The 20525-nt window shown below is 42.9% G+C and overlaps 1 protein-coding gene across 1 annotated transcript in view; it reads right to left on the bottom strand.

The window, feature by feature from the left end:
* The window catches only part of PPARGC1A (PPARG coactivator 1 alpha), a 100900-nt gene extending 82118 nt beyond the window's left edge, over positions 1-18782 (bottom strand). The window contains exons 1-2 of the mRNA XM_079768994.1: positions 18629-18782; positions 13428-13607 (exon numbers count right to left, since the gene is read on the bottom strand). Of these exons, the coding sequence (XP_079625120.1) occupies positions 13428-13607; positions 18629-18676 (228 nt within the window). The 5' untranslated portion in view covers positions 18677-18782. The remainder of the gene's footprint in view (positions 1-13427; positions 13608-18628) is intronic.
* Positions 18783-20525: the final 1743 nt, after the last annotated feature.

The following is a 20525-nucleotide window of genomic DNA, read 5'->3' as shown; positions in this document are numbered from 1 at the left end:
TCATCTACATATTCCCCCCATCTAAAATACTGTAAGAATTGATTTCTGTAGCTTGCTGTGATGTTGCAAAATGACTATAGGGAGCTATTCAGAAATACAGCCCTGAGAAATACAGGGCTATTTGCTTTCACACATATGGCCCCAGACAGTCATATTCTGGGTGTTTGTCTACTTTTGGTAGTTCTTAGTCTTATCTCTTTTAGTCAGGGCCCACTTCCTGCTATGATCTCCTTGCCTCTACCAGCTCCTTAACTTTCTAAATTATTTCTTCTTATCTCTCATGTGCTTGGGAAACAGATAACTAGAATGGCTTACATTGTACGTAAGACAAAAGGAAGCCAGTGTGAGAGCTGGACAAGCTCATCTGGGAATAAAATGCAGTTGGTTCAGGGTATGATATTTCCACATCTGGTTTGGCTTCGCAGAGACATTTTTACAAATGGTGTGTTTCTCTGCTATATTTCAGACAATTAATAATACTGAGTTAATAATGGCCAGATAAATGAGGTCTACTAATATGGATTATAAAAATAACCACCGTGATTAAGTAAAATGCACCCTATCTATGGAGCATACATCTTTTCTTTCAGCTCCAAAACGTGTAGCTGCAAATAGCAATAAACCGGCAACTGAAGGGAAAAGGTGGGACCTGTGTTTTGTCTTTCTGTTCCACAGATACAGTGGGGAGGTCACACAGTACTGTCAGAGGGTATTGTGCCTTTTGCTGACTCAGAGCAAAAACACATTTGCCATTCAAAAGACAAATGAAACGGGGCATGGATCATGCTACCTGGAACTCCAGCCTCGGTTATCTGCCAGGACCAGGCAACTGTCAGTTATCTCCAAATGCACCTAAAACACAGAAAAGTCTTCGCTTCTGTGTGGACAGAATGTCTTTGTCGCCTTTTTAAGTTGGAACAAGTATCACCAAGCAGCCCAGAGTAGATGTGTCCCAGGAGAAACTGACACAGATTCCTTTAAGACAGGAGCAGCCGCCTCAGCTCCAGTGTTGGGATGGGAAGGTGATAGGATTAAAGGAGCTAGAAAGTGGCATTGTGACCTGACGTAACTCGCAAAGCTATTGCACCCAGAGCCCTGGAATCGGGGACCAGCTGGGGAAAGAATTCGCATATCCTGTGCGGCATCGCTGTGTTCAGATGCCCGGTGGGGACAGAGGTGAGCCCGCCCGCCAGGTAGCACTGCCTGGAAGAAAAAGCCAGGCTGCCGTGTGCAGCTCAGAGGAGAGCAGGGTGTCGCTGCGAAGCATGTGCTGGCAAGACGCAGGAAGATCCTGACATGAGAACATTTCTGGACAGAATCTGAGCTGGCAGGGATCCCTGGACACCCAGGGCAACTGTGTCTGGAACACAGAGGCTCCAACTTCTCATCTGAACAAATGACATGGCACCCAAGGAAGCTAAGGTCCTTAGGCCAAGAGCCCATGGAAAAACCAAGGGCATTCCTATAATAGAGGCACAGTTTCCCTGTGTAAGCACTGTTCACAAGCAGAAATAAACTTCGCAGAAAGGACGGGGGAGAAGAGCTTTAGCCGGAGCATTACAGGAAAGCCACAGCGAACTGTTTGAAAGGCTCAGTGGAGGGGTAACGAGAGGAAGGGGAGAGGAAGCATGCCTCCTGGCAGGGACAGGACTGTCCCTGTGTGGGACTGTCCCATGAGACAATAAGAAGAAGGCTCCAAGAGATCAAAAAGCCACATGTTAAGGATGTCAAATATAGGAAAAGAACGTGTCAGCCCTGCCGGCAGGGTTGAATATCATTCTCAGAGAGAAAGGTCAACAGGCCCAAAAAGGTACAAAACATTTTTTTCCAAAGGGTTCCCCACATGCGTTGCCAGGGGCCCCACATTCTTGTCCCATCAGCCTTGTAAGCTGGTTAAAGGGCTTTCTGCTGACAGCCTCGCTCTCTTCCCCGAAGTTGCCCCTTCCTCTTGTCTTCCCACATCAAGTGCAAGAAGCAAACTGCTGTTTGTATCAGTACGCGATGTGATGTGTAGAACACCGCAAATCCCAGGTCTCTCAATATCAAATGCTCGGTCCCACCACACGGTGTTCACTAGTCCCTCCACCTGTGCTCTAACTTTGCAATAGAAGTTCCCAAGAGCATGGAGGAATGCTCTCTACAAATTCCACTTCAACATCAAGGTGAATGCGCTGCTGAGGATGGTAAGTGCGCCGATCCAGAGAAGGGCAGAAGTGATCTGCCAGCGATGACCAGGATACCAGGCAGGTGGGGACGTCCCTGCACCACTTCCTGGTCAGAGGGCTGATTTCACTCGATTCCAAAGGCCTGTCTTCATCTGGAACCATGAGCTTCATGGAGCCACAGACCGTGTCACCTTCGAATCACTATATCCCAGACATTGGCATGCCCATGAGCACTCTGATGGTTGACAACAATTATTTTATTTTTGATGAATGGTAAATAAACCAGTGAGAGAAACGAGAAACTTTTCAAATCCAGAAGCAGGAGCATGGGAAAATCTGCAAGTATGGAGACCAGGGCTTTGGCCAGCACGTCGTTTCTCATGGGAGAAAATGGGACCAACCCTACCACGGTGACCTGAAATGACAAGCGACTGCAGTTACAGACTGCAACACCTTCTGCCTCCGGGGCCTTGGAAGGACGTCGGGAGGATCTGAACACATCGGAGAATTTCTCAAAAGTGAAACAAGACCTCAGCATCCATTTCTACCCATGCCTTTGGTGCAGAAATATCAGCTACCATGGACATTCTCTACATTGCTCCCTCGCTACTGGTGAGCACCTTTCATTTTCCCTCCTGCCTCTTTCCTAACCCGTGGCGCATTTGGTTCAATCATGTCTTTTCTGCATCTCTCATCATGGGAAAGTTTGACCAAAATGTTCAGCTCACAGTTAACAGTGTTCTGGTAATGAGTTAAGAATTCACTGTAAATGCAATGAGAAGGCTTTCCAGAGTATAGTGAGAGATTTTCATGGCAATTAGCACTGATTTGCACTACAAGAATTAAAAAAGAAAACACCGAAAAATTGTTTTGAAGGAGAACAAAAAAAGCTAGTCACACATACACAACCGAAAAAAGGCTTCCAGCACTGGCTGCAAATGATACCATTGGATGACAGAAGAAACACACCAGATTAGCCAATTAGCATTCACCCAAGAAAAGCAAATGCTTTGGAGAGAGGGGGGCCAAGCAGCTCATCAACAGTAATATCAACTTTACAATAGCTCTGGCAGTTTATCTACCCAAAGCAAGGGCTGCCTCCCCACGTTTTTGTGACCCTCTCAACAATTCTGGGGGGGTGGGGGGGAGAAATGTTAGTTCAACATTATCGCCAGCCAGAATATGGCTCTATTTATGTGACAAGTTGACAACATACAATTTCATGCTTGTTGAACTGATCGGTGTTATATATTCACTGTGAATATTATGAAGCTTCACCATTATAAATATGAAATGGTATACACTTATTCAAAATAACTCCAGCAGTGGCAATTTATAGCTTGGTTGTTTGTGTTCTTAGGAGGTCCAAATGCCACCTTAAGAAGCTGCAGCGTGCAGAAACAGATGTGCAGTGTGACTGCGACCAAAATGGATTGACGATGACCTATGTGAAAGCAAGCTATTACATTTTGGTCTGCATGGCAGCTGACACCGGTTTGTATTTAGATATGTGACTGTTGGGAACACTGTGTCCTTAAAGCTCTGTTTAAACATGGGCCAAGGCATTTGTCTCCTGGACTAATTATTTTACCACCCTTCTATGGCAAGTATCACTTTTTTTTCCCCTTAAAAAAAAAGGAATGTGAGTGTGTATGCACACACACAGGCACACATTTTCATGGTGCCGTGTAAAGTTACAAGTACTTTAAACCTTGGTCGTGTCAGGTGAATGTTGGCAAAAGCTCTCGAATGCCTGCATAACAGGATTGTACCACTTTCTTGATCAGGTGCCTGGGAACAGGACGAAGCCACAAACCATCAAATCCTAAGCGGCCCCAGCAACTGTTTTTGGTCAGATTTTTCCTCCTTTTCTCTTCCCCCAACCCCCTGCCCTTTCTTTCTCTTAGCAGGCTTTCACCAATGTGCAAGTGTTTACTCCCACAAGGACACATTTGGAAGAGAGGGGAACAACACAATTTATCCAAATGTGGAAGGAATTGAAGGAACCAGGCACCTTGCTCAAGCTAGATATAAAAAATTTGCATAAGTAGTTTTCCAAGGACAGGGGAGCTATTGGGAACAAAATTAATTGCTTGTATTGTATGCAAGGGTCCCAACCTTGACCGAGTGTGTGGTCCCTTCCCTGCTCCTCTGTTACCTAAGTACACCCAGAAAGTCCTGTGAAGGAGCTCGAGTTAGTTGCCCTCTGCAGGTAGACCTAAAAAGGTTATGGTTTACTAATTTATTATTTAATTGAATTATTTATTTTTAGGGAGACCTATCAAAGTTATTGTTTACCCAAGAGTCTTCAACATCTTTATTTGACTCTTCAGAAAAATAAATCCAAAACAGCTGAAATACAGATGAAGTTGTTCCAGGGTTTCTGGTCATTCTTTTGCCTCCTTTTTGTTTGTTTGTTTGCTTGCTTAATATTAGGTGACACCCCTAGCTCGTGTTTTGAAATCTAGCAAAGGATTCAATTACCAGAATCTTGGATCACTTCTGAGACATTTTGATTATAGTGTTTAGGAACTTCCCCATCCTAACAAAGTTCACTACCCAAAATCTGCCTTTCTCTCTAGTTTTCCTCTTGGACTAAAGTCAAGGTGTTGTCGGTCTGTCTAGTAAATCCAACTCACACGATAACATAATCACATACATTCATTTCTCAGGGACCTTGGCGGTTCTTATCTCCTTGCTTTTATGATCTCCTAGGAACAGCCAGGAATAGCAATCTGCAGCCTGTTTGTAAAGCCATCTTAGTCTGAACCTCGCCTTCTCCTCTTTTATCACACGGCCGGATTCCGCAGCTAAATCCCACTCACCCTGGCAAAATTTGCTCTGAGCTCCATTTCAGAATAACGTAAGTATTCTCTGCGTGTGTGGAACACATCAAAGGTGTCACAGAGGGCAATTATCATTTCAATGAACTATTCATTAATAGAAGATGGTGTGTGTGCTTAGCTTAGATGTATTGATATGCTGCCCACTGTACACGATATAGCCTGCAGCTACCAAGTTCATGGTCATCAGCATGGCAGACAGGCCGCTCCGCAGTTCACATGGCCCCGGTTCCTCTCTGTGCTTGGCTCAACTTTATTTTACCACTATATCACCTAGAACATTAAACGCAGTGCTCAAGCTCTGTGTTAAATCACAATTGTTTCCTATTAAGTGTTCTGAGCTACCCATTTTTATTAACCGTTATTTATTAAATCCTTAATAACATAGATAAAATAGTTAGTTAATTTGTGTGTTGAGCCATGGATGTTAATTTGTAAACATAATAACATACTGCAATCATTTGCATAATAGCATTTTAATCTTTTTAGTAAAAGCTGTAATTCCCTACAAAGTACACTGCAGTAGAAGCTAAGTGACTATTGGTAATAATACAAAAGGCCTGAAAATTCTGATCCTATTATGGTGTTGGAACATACCCAAACTGCTTCCATAATCTCTGAAATGTTACTGTTCTCTGATTTAGGTGTCTGTGTCAAGAATAAAAATGAAGTATAACTGCTAGCAGTAGACTATTTCCTAAGTGTAATTTAGTATTCACTAAGCACCGGCACTTTGCAAATAGCTCTGAGGCTTTCCTTCAAAGTTCCAAGCTCCAGCTACGCCTACAGAGTGAGGAACACCAAGGAACTGGCTCTCCACCCTGTGGTGCCAAAGACCGGGCTCTGATAAACCGTGCTGATTTGGCACAAGGCAGGGCACCGGCCACCAAAGATTTGGCAACTGAGTCTTCTCCTTCCTCCTGCCCTTCCAGCCTGCTTGGACCCCCTTGAAGTGACTGCCACCCACGGAGCAGAAGTTTGGGAGAGATTGAGAAAGTAGGAGAAATACTTAAGGAAGTTACTTCTGCGGGGGGGGGGGGGGGGGACTATCTACAGGGGGTTTGGTATCTAGAGCCCATTAACACCAATCATGAGACTGTCCAGAAAAAGAAAAAGAAGGTAGTTGTATAAAAGTCAGGCCAAGTCATTTTACGCAAGATCTGGTAATTCATTAATCCATCCTGTCACAAACCTTGAATGAATAACTTGCAGTAGTAATGGAGATGGGCAGGTCTATAAAGTATTAGTGTTTAGAATCTGAAACTATGCAAGTTATTACATTATTTTGGACCAGAAAAAGGCACAAAAGTATCTCCTATCATTGTTTTGTGACAAATGACGTCATGGATAAGAAGTCATTTGTCTTCATAAAATGTTGCTCTTGCCAAGAATCTGAATGTGTATTTCATTGTGTTATCTCTCGCCCCTTTCCCTTGCTCTCTTTCTAGCTGCTTGTAATTCAGCATCGTTAAGCAGGCCCCGGTAAAACACAGCACCCAGCTCTGCTTTCAAATTCTAGACCTCGATGCGTACTGAGTTGACAGTAACCTGAGAGGTTAAAGAAGAAGGGAGAAGAGGGTCCTTACAAAATGGTTTTACACCACAGGCGATTCATGTCATAAAAGTCACAAGAAAAGTTTCTGCTGCTAAAAGAATAGGTGCATAATTATAGGGACAAATTAACCTTGTTAAAAATGTAAAGCTGGGGTATGGAGCACAGAGGGAGCGATTTGGCTTAACAAGGCAGTCTCTCATGTTCATCTTTTTATCTGCTTTGTGTGTTGATCTCATTCAGAGGTGAGCCATCTGCTGGGCTGTGTTTCCACGACATTGTATGTAGACAGGGAACAGAGACAAATAGACACAGAATATGTATAAGGTTACCACACCGTTGCTATACAAACAGACAGTCTGTCCCATGCAGCATCCTGATTCATGATTACTTTAATGGAGTCTAATATCTTTGAAGTAAATCAAGAGGCAATGAACCACTCTTTCCCTGATTCCTCTCCAAGTTTTCCTCCTTGTGAATGTGAGTCTGCATTTTTCTGGCCTCAAAGATATCCAACTGGAGTGGTTTTTATTGAGATGACCTCGTGGAGAGTCCAGGAGGTGGGAAAAGCCTAGGACAGGCCCCTAAAATGGTTCACCAATTTCTTGCAGTGCCCAGAGTATCTGCCACAAAATAGTTGGTCTATACCCAGAAAAACACAAAACAGTAGGTTCTACAATCAGTGTACCTAATCAAACATACAGATTCTCACTTTCCAAAATTGCAAATGGCTAAGAACTGGATCGACTTCCATGAAAAAAAAAACACAAAAAAAAACAAAAAAACACAGCAGGCAACCTCATCTCTTATAACCACAACCTATATTCACTGAAGCACCCGCCAGGAAAGTTCGTGATGGTTAGAGATGGTCATGTAACCAGCACCCTGTGACTTGCTATTTATTCGTAGGGGTTGATGCCAATAGACATAACACCATGGGTCAGGACGCCCAAGCCATATTTTTCCAGTGGTCAGCATAATGGCGGGGAAGAAAGAGGGTGATAAACCAGATGTTCCCAAGATAAGGCAGATGTTATCAAGCCAAGAAGTCTAAAGCCGCCTTTAACAGAGGTGTGATGAACACACACACACACACACACACACACACACACACACACACACAGGAACAAAACTATGTCGACTCCCCGCAAGATAAGCCGACAGGAGAATGTGCAACTAAGCAGCACACAGGCTGGATCAGATCATTGCTCCCTGATTTGTGACTCTCCGGGATGAGCATCTCGCTGATTTATTCCCAGAATTTGGAATTTTGTGGTAGACTACAAATGCAAAGATAAGTACAACATAAATTTTTTAAATACTCCATAAGTCTCCATGAGTTTCAACATTCTTCAATGTTCTTATGTTACAGCCAATTATCTCCCCACTTAAATGGCTATTATTTTCTAACTTGAAGTCTATGTGCTCCATAAGTGTCATTACCAAGTGTGGCAAAAATCTGGTGGTGGGCTGTAAATTTAATTTAAATGACAAACATTTATTGATTGCAAATTGGAAATTCCAGAAATCTTGCCAAAGCGATTATTACAAATTAACTTAGTCTCTCTACATAACAGAGGAGAATTTATGCCTCTGATGATTGCATTCAGGTGAGATGGTTTCTACACACACTTCATTTGCTCTGTTTGTTTTGTTAAAATTCCGAGAGGTTTGCCATTCATAGAAAAGTCTGTCTGACCGAGGCGCAGTTAGAAGCAGGAATTCATTACCATGGAAGGCTGCAGAATTTCCTCCAAGGAGACAAGTGAGAAAAAGCAGACACCATGCAAATTGGTGGATTGGGTTAAAAATGTTCTGCCCGAGGCAGCAGGGAGATGGAGAGCCCCTTTGTAAAAGGATTCACGAGTCTAAGAAAGTACTTCAACTCCTGAAGGTGGGCAGAAACTTAACCAGGAAGCCAGCCATGGAGTTCTGATTCTCTTCGGAACATTTTTGAGTTAGCATTCTTTTCACCTCCCTCCCTAACCCAACTCATATTCATCAGGGCTGATGGAATTTTCCTTCAAGGTATTTCAAGTCTTTGTTCCCTAGACACTATCCTTTCTGCTGTCACCTTGTCCCTTCCCTGCACCTGCCTTGCATAGGGTTGGGAATGTGGCTGGGCCTGCTGTCTTATTTTCCTTACTATCTGCTTGACTATAGTTCTTGCATCTATTGGAATTATCACTCTTAAGTACCAGCTCCATTATATGACTTTGCTGCTTAAAAAACTCTCTAAGGACACCCTAATTCTTACTTTCCATAGAAACTCTAAACATTTTTAACTGGGTTCTCATGCCAGCTTATATTTTGTACCCACCCCAAATCCAAATGTACTACTCCTATGTTCCCGCTAATGTATATTTTAGTTTGAGTAAACCAAGCTCCCCATCTCCTGACTCCCTCTATGAAAACATTTCACTCTAATTCTCTTATCAGCCTTGGTGACATTATTCTTACCAATTCCCTCCTTAGCTAGGACACACACACACACACACATACACGCACACAGAGTCTTGCATTGTTTGCTAATTGTTTCACATTTTTTTCATTAGGAAACAGACTGTTAGTGCTTTATAGGTAATCTTCACATTACATAATGCAGTCCATACTATTAAAAATACATGATGGTCAACTCATTCATTATGCTGCACATATTTATTGAGTGCTTTGTGCTATTTTCTAAGAAAATGTCTAGGAAAATGTCAGTGAATAAGACAAACAGGTTCCTGCTCCCCAAAATGCTCACAGTCCATGGAATAGCCAAGATTGTTTTGAACTTTCTGATAAGTACAGCATATATGCTCATTTTAGAAAGAAACCAAATATAAAGTCTAGAGAAGGAATGTAAAATCTATATTTCTATCAAGATGATCAAATATTCTTGAAAGCTTTAAGCCAGCATTCCTTTGGTGGCATACAGAGGATAACTTACAGACAATTAACAGGACACTGCTCCCCACTTTTTGTCCTGTAAACGTTCACAGTATCAGACCTTACAGAGAGTTGAGTAATTGCCCAAGGGGAGTGCTGGCTACAGCTGTGAGTCCTTGCCACTAACAAAGGCAGGCTTCAGAACATACTATGAGATAACGACATTCCCATTCACCTTGTTCTAAAGAATCCCAAGTAGCTGTATTCTTAAGTAAGAATGAATGAAAGGTGCCCATTAAAGCAGATGTTAAAATAAAGCAGGGACAAGGTGGCTCACAGGGACCCAGAAGGGTCACTGTGTTATTTAAACTAACCCATATGCCACCCATCTCTACACAGTGCCATGTGGTGAAAACAGTCCTTTATTCTCCTCCTTCAAACAAAGCACAAAGGCAAGACAGGGAAGGAAGTTATGTTGCAATATTTCTGAAACATAAATCTTGCTCCCAGCCAGTCCAGGGACGGTATCCTGTTTTCCTGACACATGGGTTGGATTCACTGGAGGCTGCACCACTGGGCCTCGTGTCCTGTTTTTCTAAGTGGCTTCTGAATCACACCTGGTTACCTGCATTTGCACATCTAAACACAGGTTGTGCAAGCAGAGAGCGCTGTTTGTGTGTACAGTTATTCAACCCACGTGTACAACTGCGTGTTGGCACACCTTGCTCCCACTCAGGAATCCACTCTTTCCTTACTTGTGACATTCAATGCCATCCTTTTTTTTCCCCTCCTGCTAACATTACATAAAAATTAAACTTAGATTCAAAAGTATGGCATAAGCCAGACAAAGAAATGCCTAGTTACTCCCAGGATTTTAGCATTTCTGCGTTTAACATTCTACTGTCTGTAGCTCGAAATGCCCCTTTCTTTCTGCTTTGATTTGACTTCAGAAACCCTGTGCCAGTGGTGCCATCCGTGAGTCAGGGGAAAGGGTGCAACTCTAGGGCCTTATTTTATTCTCAGGATGCGAGGTAGAGACCGCCTGTTATTGGCAGATCAGAGGTGGCAGAGACCGTGACTGTTTTTGGCTTGCTCAGTACAAGGCCTTCACAAATGTGATGAGGCAGGGTTTTGGGAACTGGAGGGAAGGAAGCACAGGTTGAAGTCCGCGGTGGGAGGTTTAAAGGCACAGGCTCTGAGAACTGACTTCATGGAACATGCAGCACAAAGCCTCGGCCACTCAAGGGTTATTTTGCTGCAGATGGTCCTTCTTCACAGGAGAAGACACAATTTTAGAATTCCACCTAAGCCCAACGTGCCCGTTTTTCCCCCCATTAGAGGAAAAGATGTCTGAATCTAGCACTAGAGGGCAAAGAGTAGAGGCACGGGCTGTACGCAAATGCTGGGGAAGCTGCTGCTGTTTGCCACGGTGTTGCTACATATGGCCTTACCCTTTGCACAGACAAAGAAGAATGGGTCCTGTGACATCAGAGAAAACTCTGAGGGGGGTTTATCTAAACAGTCACTTTTGCTGTCTGTCACCAAGAGAATTCCTGACATATCAATTCTGAGGTCCCGGGCATCTTGATTATTTTGTCTGGCTTCTGATTCTTCATTCCCTATTTACCTGAACTGTATTTTGTCTGGGAAATCTGACCAATTCATCTTCAATGTTTCATGGAGGGAACTTTCAAAGACTTTTTTGTTTGTTTTTTGGTGTGCCGGATCTCTCAACTTTAGCAACATTGTCACGTGCAGCCAAATAGTTCTTCGTTGTGGGGGCTGTTCTGTGCATTGTAGGATATTTAGCAACATCCCTGGTCCCCACCCAGTAAATGCCAGTAGCAACCCCTGCCCCTAGTCCCGACAATGAAAAAGGTCTCCAGGCATCACTAAATGTTTTCAGGGGGCGCAAAACTGCCTTTAGTTGAGAACCACTGGGTTAAAATAACCTAAGGATAGATTAAAATAAATGAAACTGGTGTCTTAGAGCACTGAAAATAATTCAATCAGTGGTATAAACTCATATAGGAAAATACAAAAGTATGTCTTTGCATAGAATAAGCATCTATAGATAACAAACTAGTTACTGAACCAAGTCTCCCAAGGTGTAAATGAGGTCTACCTCATGCAGGGGCTACAGCATGAAATATGGGGACGCAAGGTCATGGAGAAAGTTGTCTTTTTTGAAACCAGCCTACCAGGGAGGCATTGACTACCATGCCACCCCACCACATACACCTTTTATTTATTCCAGAACCACCATCTACAAAATGCATGGCATTCACCCAATACGGAATAGCTGATTTTCAGATAAGAGTCTATAGAGATGGACATTTTTAAAAGTACTGTTTATTTAATGCAGCATGACTTAAAATGAGCCTGCAACCTGACAAGTGTACTGAATGAGGAATGTTCATTTTACCAGTTCTAACCAGCCATGTCCTCACATGAACTCTCTAAGACCCGGCTGAGAAGCCTGGGAAAGTGTAACTAACCACAGACCTTCAGAATTTCCTCCCCCGTATTCCTCCTCCCCAGCCCTGCCTCCAGCACCTTAAGGCCTCTTCTCAGGCCCACGTAAGGCCCCAGACGTATTACAGAATCTGAGCCATCGGCAGAACCTACAGCCACCTCAGCTGACCAGCTCTCCCTGCTCATGTCAACCAACACTGGGAGGAAAGATTCTGTTCTATTTTTAAATATATTGAGCAAAGAAACAGCTTGATATGTCTTTGTAAAGGATGGCTGTCACCCAAATTCACTGTTACTCTATTTTTATAAATGATATCGACTTTAAAGTCAGATAAATTGAGGGGTTCAATTCCCAGCTCTTTATTTGTCAACTGTGTGACTTGGGGAAAATCACTTCACCTCCCTGAGACTCAGTGTCTACTGATGTAAAATGGAAATGGCAACATCAGTGCCTAAGCAATGGTCTGTTTTGAGGGATGAGTCAGATGACATACATCAAGCACAAGTGTTCCAAAATCTGGCCATTTTGTTATTACTAAGATTGTTATTAACATGTCTCTATTCACCATTCACTCATTATTCAATCAGCGCTTCTATGTGCTCGTTGCTAGAAGCACTCGTTAAATATTATAAAATAGGTTTTCCTAATGACTCGATCTTTCAACCAGATAACATTGAAGTGTAAGAAATATCTCCGCTGCTGGATAAAAATACACTCAAAGTGCTTTAAATGGAGTCCGGCACACAGTAGGTAGAACCTGTTAGCTGGTGGTGGTGCTACCGGAAACGAATAGATTTGATAACTTATATTCAATTTACTTGCTATCGTACTCAATGTTTGTCCTTATAGGAAACCATTTATTCTTGAGTCAATGAGTACCGATTATGTGAGAAAGAAATTTTTCCTCAAAGTAACACTTTAATAAGGGTGTGTTAATATTCTTTATTATAGGGTAGACTTATACTAAGAATATAGAGCCTGGGAGGCAATTTCCACAACTGAAAAGGCAATAAATTTTGACAAGTGTATAAGTAAATTTAGAGCAGTTGGGTTTGAAGTTTCCAAGATATATAGACATCAGAGCTATGGTCAAAAATATAATAACAAATTGCTCACTTAATTTAAAAACAAATTAAAGGTAGACATCTAACCCCTTGGTTAAAAAGAAATGTCTTCTTTTGCATTAATTTATATTAGGCACCATTTGCTGTGGGAAAAAGGGATAAACAGGTTTAGACTTTTGTTCTTCTTTGTCACTAATTCTTTCACAATCCCTTAGTGTTTCAACATAGTTTAATGCACTGTGTTGTCGGTCCTTAGCCCCCTAATTAAAAAAAAAAAGTCCATGTGTGTTCCAAACAGTTTTTCACAAAATAGAAAGTGCCTAACGGTGATAAAAAGTCTTTTGAGGACAGCAATGTAAGAAGCCATTATGTTTTCAGGCCAATAATAATCGTGTTCGTCTGGCCCAAGCCAAGTTCAGTGAGAAATTAATTTTCACCAAAGGGTGTCCTTACCTCAAATATGTTTGAAGGCTCATTGTTATACTGATTGGATATTATTTCTGATTGGTCACTGCACCACTTGAGTCCACCCAGAAAGCTGTCTGTATCCAAGTCGTTCACGTCGAGTTCAGAAAGGTCAAGTTCAGGAAGATCTGGGCAAAGAGGCTGGTCTTCACCAACCAGAGCAGCACACTGCAGGAGGCAGGAGGAAAGAAAAAACCTTCATTAACTTCAGGAATTTATTAAACTGCAATAGCATGTGAGAGGAATTAAGCCTCGTTAATGCAACGACACCACCAAAGCTGGTTTCCAGGGTTTCAGTCCCTAGAAAAAAACATCCCAATTTCTTTAAAGCACTTTGCTCCCAAAGGGTACTTTGCCTGATCCATTCGCTCCAAAATTCTACCTCTAAATCCATGCTTCACAAAGCCTTCTCTAGTTCTTCCAGTTAGAAGTCAACTAGATTGGTTTGGGCCCCTTTGATAGTCAGCACTTAGCAAGTTTCAAATTATTTTCTGCTTGACTACATGTAAAATTTCACTCTACCCTTAGAGGATAATCCCTTTGAGGGAGGGATACAGATTTGATTTTACCTTGGAATTGACATCACCGGTAACAGGCACTGAATCAACAACTGCTAAATGAGAACTAGAACATAAGAACCCTACTAGGCAAACTTTCTCCATGTACGCTCCTTTAAACCATCATAATCCATATAATTCATTTAGCAACTAATGATGCCAAGTCCTCTAACTTGTCCATGGTTCTCTTGCATTGTGACTTAAATCTTTTAGTCTCATTTGACTTTTCCTGAACTTCTGAACTTCATCTCAAACAGGTCAAAATCAAGTTCCTTGCGATGAAGGATAAAAACCTTATTTTTTTCCTAAAAGATCTTTATATCTTTCACTATGTCTAACACACAAGTAGTGTGTGTGTGTGTGTGTGTGTGTGTGTGTGTGAGAGAGAGAGAGAGAGAGAGAGAGAGAGAGAGAGAGAGAGAGAGAGATTTGGGATCACCTGACATCTGGAAACAAAAATCACGATAGCATATCACAACCATATTAATTTTTATCATTCATGTATTCCTAAACTATAATAGAATTCCAAGCAACTTTTCTTTGGCGTTTCAAAACTGATGTTGATATATTAATAGGTTTAAAATATGCTTTACTGTGGCTGGGCTGCTTGTCACCAAGGCCATCTTAGACTGGCATAGTCTTTCACCTCCTTGCATGGAGGAGGTGGTCTTTCTACTGTCCCTCACTGTGGCTTTGGAGGAAAGTGGACCCCTTCACCAAAGAGGTTGTATTCTAATCTTGAACTGGCCATCTGACCGCTATTTCCTCACTGCACACGATGCAGAACCCCGCCGAAATTTCCTACTGCAGAGATCTCGTGATGCCAGACACATGGGAGTCTATCCGACCGCCCGCCAAGGTGTCTAAACCGGCAGGCACCCACTCTGAAGTGGCACCCTCCTGGCCCTGCCTTCGGAGGTCTGAGAGACGCTGTGAAGTCGTTCACATCCAGGCAGTGGTTGGGCATCAAGCTGAAGATCCTGCTTGACATTTAGATTTTGAATAAAATAAGTTGTATGCAGATCCTGCTCTCGAGCACCCCTGTCGTCCCTGGCAGGCGGCATTACACGGGTTGCATGCAGCAGTGTGATCGGAGGAAGCAGCTACTGGGTAATGGAGCCAGCAGTGGGGCCAGGGGAGGCAGGAAGGTGCCTGGAAATCCCTAAGACCCCAGGCCCCAGGGAGATCCCACAGGGCAGGCACAGAGGCAATGCAAAGAAAGGGCCCTCCTCTCCACATCAGAACTCTCTCCTTATCATTTTATTGGTCTTCCCTTTTTTATTATCCGAGGTAGGCCAAAGTTACAGGTCAGTATACTCGACGAGGGTGATATGTGAGCAGAGGCTGGGCTGAAGTGATTTCATTCTGGTGCAATGTCCATGGTTTGTTTTGGGTGTAACACTTCCCTCACTGCTTATCCTCTAAGCACAAACACACCGTGTTAACCCTTCCACACCACGACCAATTCAGAGACCAGGGGAGAACTTTTTCAGTGGCACAAACACTACTAGGATTTCACTGGGGGATAGTCCTTAAACACACACACACACACACACACACACACACACACACACACACACAGAAAACAAGAGAGCAACAACGAAAATTAAAGTTAGGAAACATCAGATCTCTCTATCTGGCTCAAGTTCCCGCTTTGCAGAGCAGGACTTAGAAACCTGCTCTGGAATGCTGAGGTGTCTGTCCCACCAACTGGGGGCAACCCCTTGCTATCTTTCTCTTTAACTGCCCTCGCTAGCCATGGCTCGTTCAAAACCCTTCGACCTTTCATAAATATGCATTCTTAAGTTACTTTTGAAAACCATGAAAAAGATCAGATCGATTTTTTTGGTGTGTTTTACTGTGCTGTCATTCACCCACTTCCTCCCTTTCCTCCTCCCCTGCCCCCCTTTCTCATTTTCACTTTTATGTTATGATTGAAAAGTGAGCCCGTGCTTTTGCCACTGTTGACATGCTCATAAAATCAGTGCTTCTGAATGGGGCATTCTCCTGATGATCTAAAACACGTTAGCGGTAGCAAGTGTTCCTGTTATTCATTTATGTGTGGCCCTTGGAGGGTGCCGGACCTACCAGTCCGGGCCCTGTAGCTGTCCTCCTCTGCCACGCTGCTATTTACCGCTTCCCTATACATCTGTAACAGGTGTGCTTTATGACAGGGAGGGACCCACACTCTCCTGGCTCTGCAGCTATGACAGCTATTTCACTACCGTAGCTTGAATTTTATAAGAAGATTTAAGAGGATAAAGCGGTTACTAAACACAAAAGGCTAATTATTGTACGTTATTTCACCCCAACAGACTTTTCTCTTAGTTAAGGAGCAGACAATAAATTAGCTTAACTGCACTGATGATAATGAATCATTATAATTAAGTATAATTCTCCATTAACCTTTCGGAGGTTTTCTTGTGCCGTGGATGGTAAATTTTAAAGAGAGAGAGAAGAAAGGGTGGACTTGGCCACATTAATTATATTAATGAAAAAAGAATCACACTTCTTTAAAAAAAAATTAGTCAAGACAGGGGAGAGGGGACAGGGGAGGGGGCAGTTCAGAATGACAGTCTTAGCAAGTGTATGTCATGTGAATCGTCTCTATCCATCTCAGTAACCTTATTGCACATCATCTCGTATTAAACTGTGAAACACCGGGGACTCCGAGTAGCCGTAGCGATACAGGCCTTTATTAACCAACGCGCTGTCCTGTCATTATGTGCAAAAGGGCATCATACGTTTTAGGATGACAGCAAACATTAATGATTCAAAAAATGAAAGCTGCCTACGCTACCTGCTGCTGGTAATATGTCAGACTGGCGGAGGTGATTCCCAGAGCTGCCGTGGCCAGCGCCAGGCTCCCAGCCGCTTGCTGCCTACCGTGCGACGGAGAAGTGACCGGCCAGTCGCAGCCAACCGACAACTCAATCCCCGGCTGGACAATTAGCCTGAGACCTCACCTCCTCCTCGAGACAAAAAGGAAAGGGCCACTGTCCTACATGGTTCTGTCGCTTGTTTAAAATGACTCCAGGAATTCCAATGATTAAAGCAAATCGGCCGTGTTTCTATATGATCTCGTTCCCCCATCGACTCTCCCAGCAGCATCAGGAATAATACATGATGGAAAAATGAAACTACAGCAGCTGAGACCCACGGTGCTGGCCAGACAAGCACCCACAGGACATGCCAGCTACTCCAAGACAATTAGGACTTTGACGCCACTTAAAACCCTGACTCATAATAGCTCTAGGACCTATGAATTATCCATATCTATCCCGCCTTCCTGAGAAATCACAACATCAGAATCATTGCAATCCGCAAATACGACCTGCCAAGGCAGGGCGGGCACACCGAGCCCACATTTGCAAACCCAGCAAAGAGTTAAGAATCCAGGGCACGCCTGGCTAGATAGGAAAAATGCACTCGCAGCCGGCCTGGGCCAAATTATTTTCACTTTAGATGTGTATCGCTGCACCACATGAACATCTTATTTAATCAAATCACGTGTGGCGCTCGACCCTCCCCCTTACCCTACGTGCCCCCAGCTACCCAGAGGAAGTACTCGCAGTCCTGTGCCAGGTTCATTGTTCGCTGCTCGGATCCCCCGTGCACCTCAATTCGGTTCCATCGCACCAGAGTCCACAGAAAGTTTCACTTGTTTCCCAAGTTGCCCAAACTTTCCGAGAACATTGCACTGTGCGGAATGCAAACATGCCAGGTCCTCGACCCCCCGCCAGTCACTCCAGACTCCAGAGATTACGAGGAAACGGCTTGCTTTCTCCCCCGGTATGAATTGTAGCCAGCAGAGACTGTGGAATTGATGTATTGCCGTCTATTTTTACACAAGCAGCGAGCAGCTCCACACACAGTCCTGCATAAACTCTATTCTCTCTCCGGCTTCAGGCAGCTCTCCGTGGTACAGCGAGATTTAACCATTGGCTTCCCTGCCACCGATGCTAATGGAAAACCGTGCACCTTACTTTTTTTTTTTCTTTCTTTCTATTTGCTGGCCAAACCTTTCAACCACACACACAGAGGAGTTTTAAAGGAATCAGCTTCGTTGTTCTGTGTTCTGTAAGCAAAGCAATCTAAAATAGCCCAGCAGGATTATTTAGGATTTTTTGAGTTTTCTGTCGGATGAACACAGAGACATGAGAAGAAAAAAAAAAAAATCCAGACTGGAGTCAAAACTGACTCTATTTGAGCACATCCATTTTAATATTTTTATCTTCATCTTATTATAAATAGAAATGGCATTTTTCCAACCAGGCCACTAAATACCACTGGAAAGACTTCAGCTTTCTGATTCATATCAATATCTTAGAGCATAAATATTGCATATGAGTAGAAACAGAGCCAAAGGCACATGGAAAGAGTTTCCAACTGCAACAGATACGGATGACAGCAGCTAAGCTTTGATTTGCTCGTGGCATCCTAGAGCCACCTTAAAATAGCAAACTTATTGGAGTTAAGATAAGATTAAGATTCCTTTCCAAACGCTCCTGCCCGGACTCCTTTTCTACCACCCCTCTTCCCCCAGGCCCTTCCCCCCTTACAGGAATAATTGCATTGCGAGGAAAGCTTCAGTCCTGGCTGCAATGCCTGCCGAGCCCAGCCCCAGCTCACCTCGATGTCACTCCATACAGAGTCCTGGTTGCACATGTCCCACGCCATCCAGCTCCTGAATGACGCCAGTCAAGCTTTTTCAACTCCAATTCACAGGGACACAGAGCACACACTCATGCAGGCAACCAGCCCCTTACTGAGAGTGAACTGAAGGCACCTGTCTTACTACAGTCCCCAGTCACATGACAAAGCTATTAAAAAGTAGGCTGGGCTGTCACTCACCCAGCCTCCCTTCTCCTGTGCAGCTTGCTGCTCAAACTCGTGACGTCACTCAAAGGCAGCCCTCTGCCTCAGTGAAGTAAGGCTTAAAAAAAAAAAAAGAAGAAGAAGAAAAAAAAAAAAAAACGGAAAGAAGAAAGAAAGGAAACACTTGGACTTTTGGAGGCTTTGAGCATCCTGCTGCGATTAAAGCCAGCTTTGAATGCCACAGACTCTAAACAGAGCCCTGGCCATATAATAACTAAAATCCCCTGCAATCTTTTTTTAATTTATTTTCCTTCCAAAACAAGCAAGGGGCAAAGCTCCCTGTTTCAAGACAGAGTAACTATATTCTTAGCTACAACGTGTACTCCCCAAAAGGACTAGAATCCTAAGAGCTCCGTTTGGGACTAAAACAAGAGCTTATCACATGATGCATTTTTTATGAGACATTTTCTAATTGTGAGAAGTGTTGGAAAGCAGAGAATGGGGCATGCATGTTTTTTTTTTTTTTTTTGGCTTGTTTAATCAACAAAACAGCCGGTATTTGTGAAGATATAAACAAACTCCTCCGCCCAGAAATTGGCTGTCCCCGTGGCAGGAACACCAGCGCCTGAAGTGTCACTGCAGTTTGATATGCTCCTTATAAGGAGAACAGGCAACAAAATACCACCCTTTCGGGTCCCTTCTGATCCTTTCCATTTCTCTCCTAGGCTCCCAGAAAGCAAGTGTTAGTAAATACAGCCAGGGTTGCTGTGCCCAAATCAGCTTAGTTTCTGGGCTCTTTTTTTTTTAAATACATGTAGCATTTCCTCTCTGACTGCCTTAGGGTGCCTTTTTGAATAAACACTGGATTCCAACCCCTGTGCCCTGGGTTGTGCAGTTTGCATTCGAGATCAAGAATGTCCGTGGAGTGAGGAAAAATACCGACACGCTATTAGCAGAGATATTCATTTCTTGAGCTTTTTAATTTTTTTTTTCCCCCAGCTTCTACCCTGAGACAATGAGGGCTAATGCAGGTCCAACTGTTTTATGATGATACTACACATTGAATATATAACAAACTCAAGGTACCAGACCCCAGCGAAAAACACTTTCCATAATACTTCAGTGGTGTGATTTAACCCTTCCACGTGCCAGGCAAATAAACACATGTGTATGTATTTGTGAATATATATGTTTTTTTTATAAAATCTTAAGCCCAGTATACTTTTAAAATCAGCTCAATTATTTTACTGATAAGTTATCTGAAAAAAGTCCCCAGGTGTCTAAACATAATTTTTAAAGCACTATCAACTTAAAGTCCTATACTTTTGAGGTTAATTTCAAATGTTCTCTATTGTTCATCTCTTTAAGAAGAAAAAAAATGGCAATTTGCTGTAACACCTATTTTAAATATAAAGTTCCTCAAATATTAAAGTGAAAAAAAATAAAACAAAACAAACAAAAAAATCAGGCTGCTTCCTCTTTCAGACCACATGTATTATAGAGGATTTGTGTACTTCTGAAAACTGCAACAAGTTGCTAGTAGATTCCTGAATAATGCTATGAAATTGACAGTTTGTCATTATTGGACATAAAAAGCTTTGGCACTTTATAGTTAGGTGAATACATTTTACTGGCACATTTTCCTTCTTACAAATAGTGGAAAATTATTGTAGTTTTAATTTTCTAAATCAAGAAAGAACAGGAAAATATA

This window comes from Cnephaeus nilssonii (genome assembly GCF_951640355.1).
Source record: "Cnephaeus nilssonii genome assembly, chromosome: 1".
Classification (NCBI taxonomy): Eukaryota; Metazoa; Chordata; class Mammalia; order Chiroptera; family Vespertilionidae; genus Cnephaeus; species Cnephaeus nilssonii.
The sequence above is the reverse complement of the archived record's forward strand: the minus strand, read 5'-3'. Positions and strand labels throughout refer to the sequence as shown.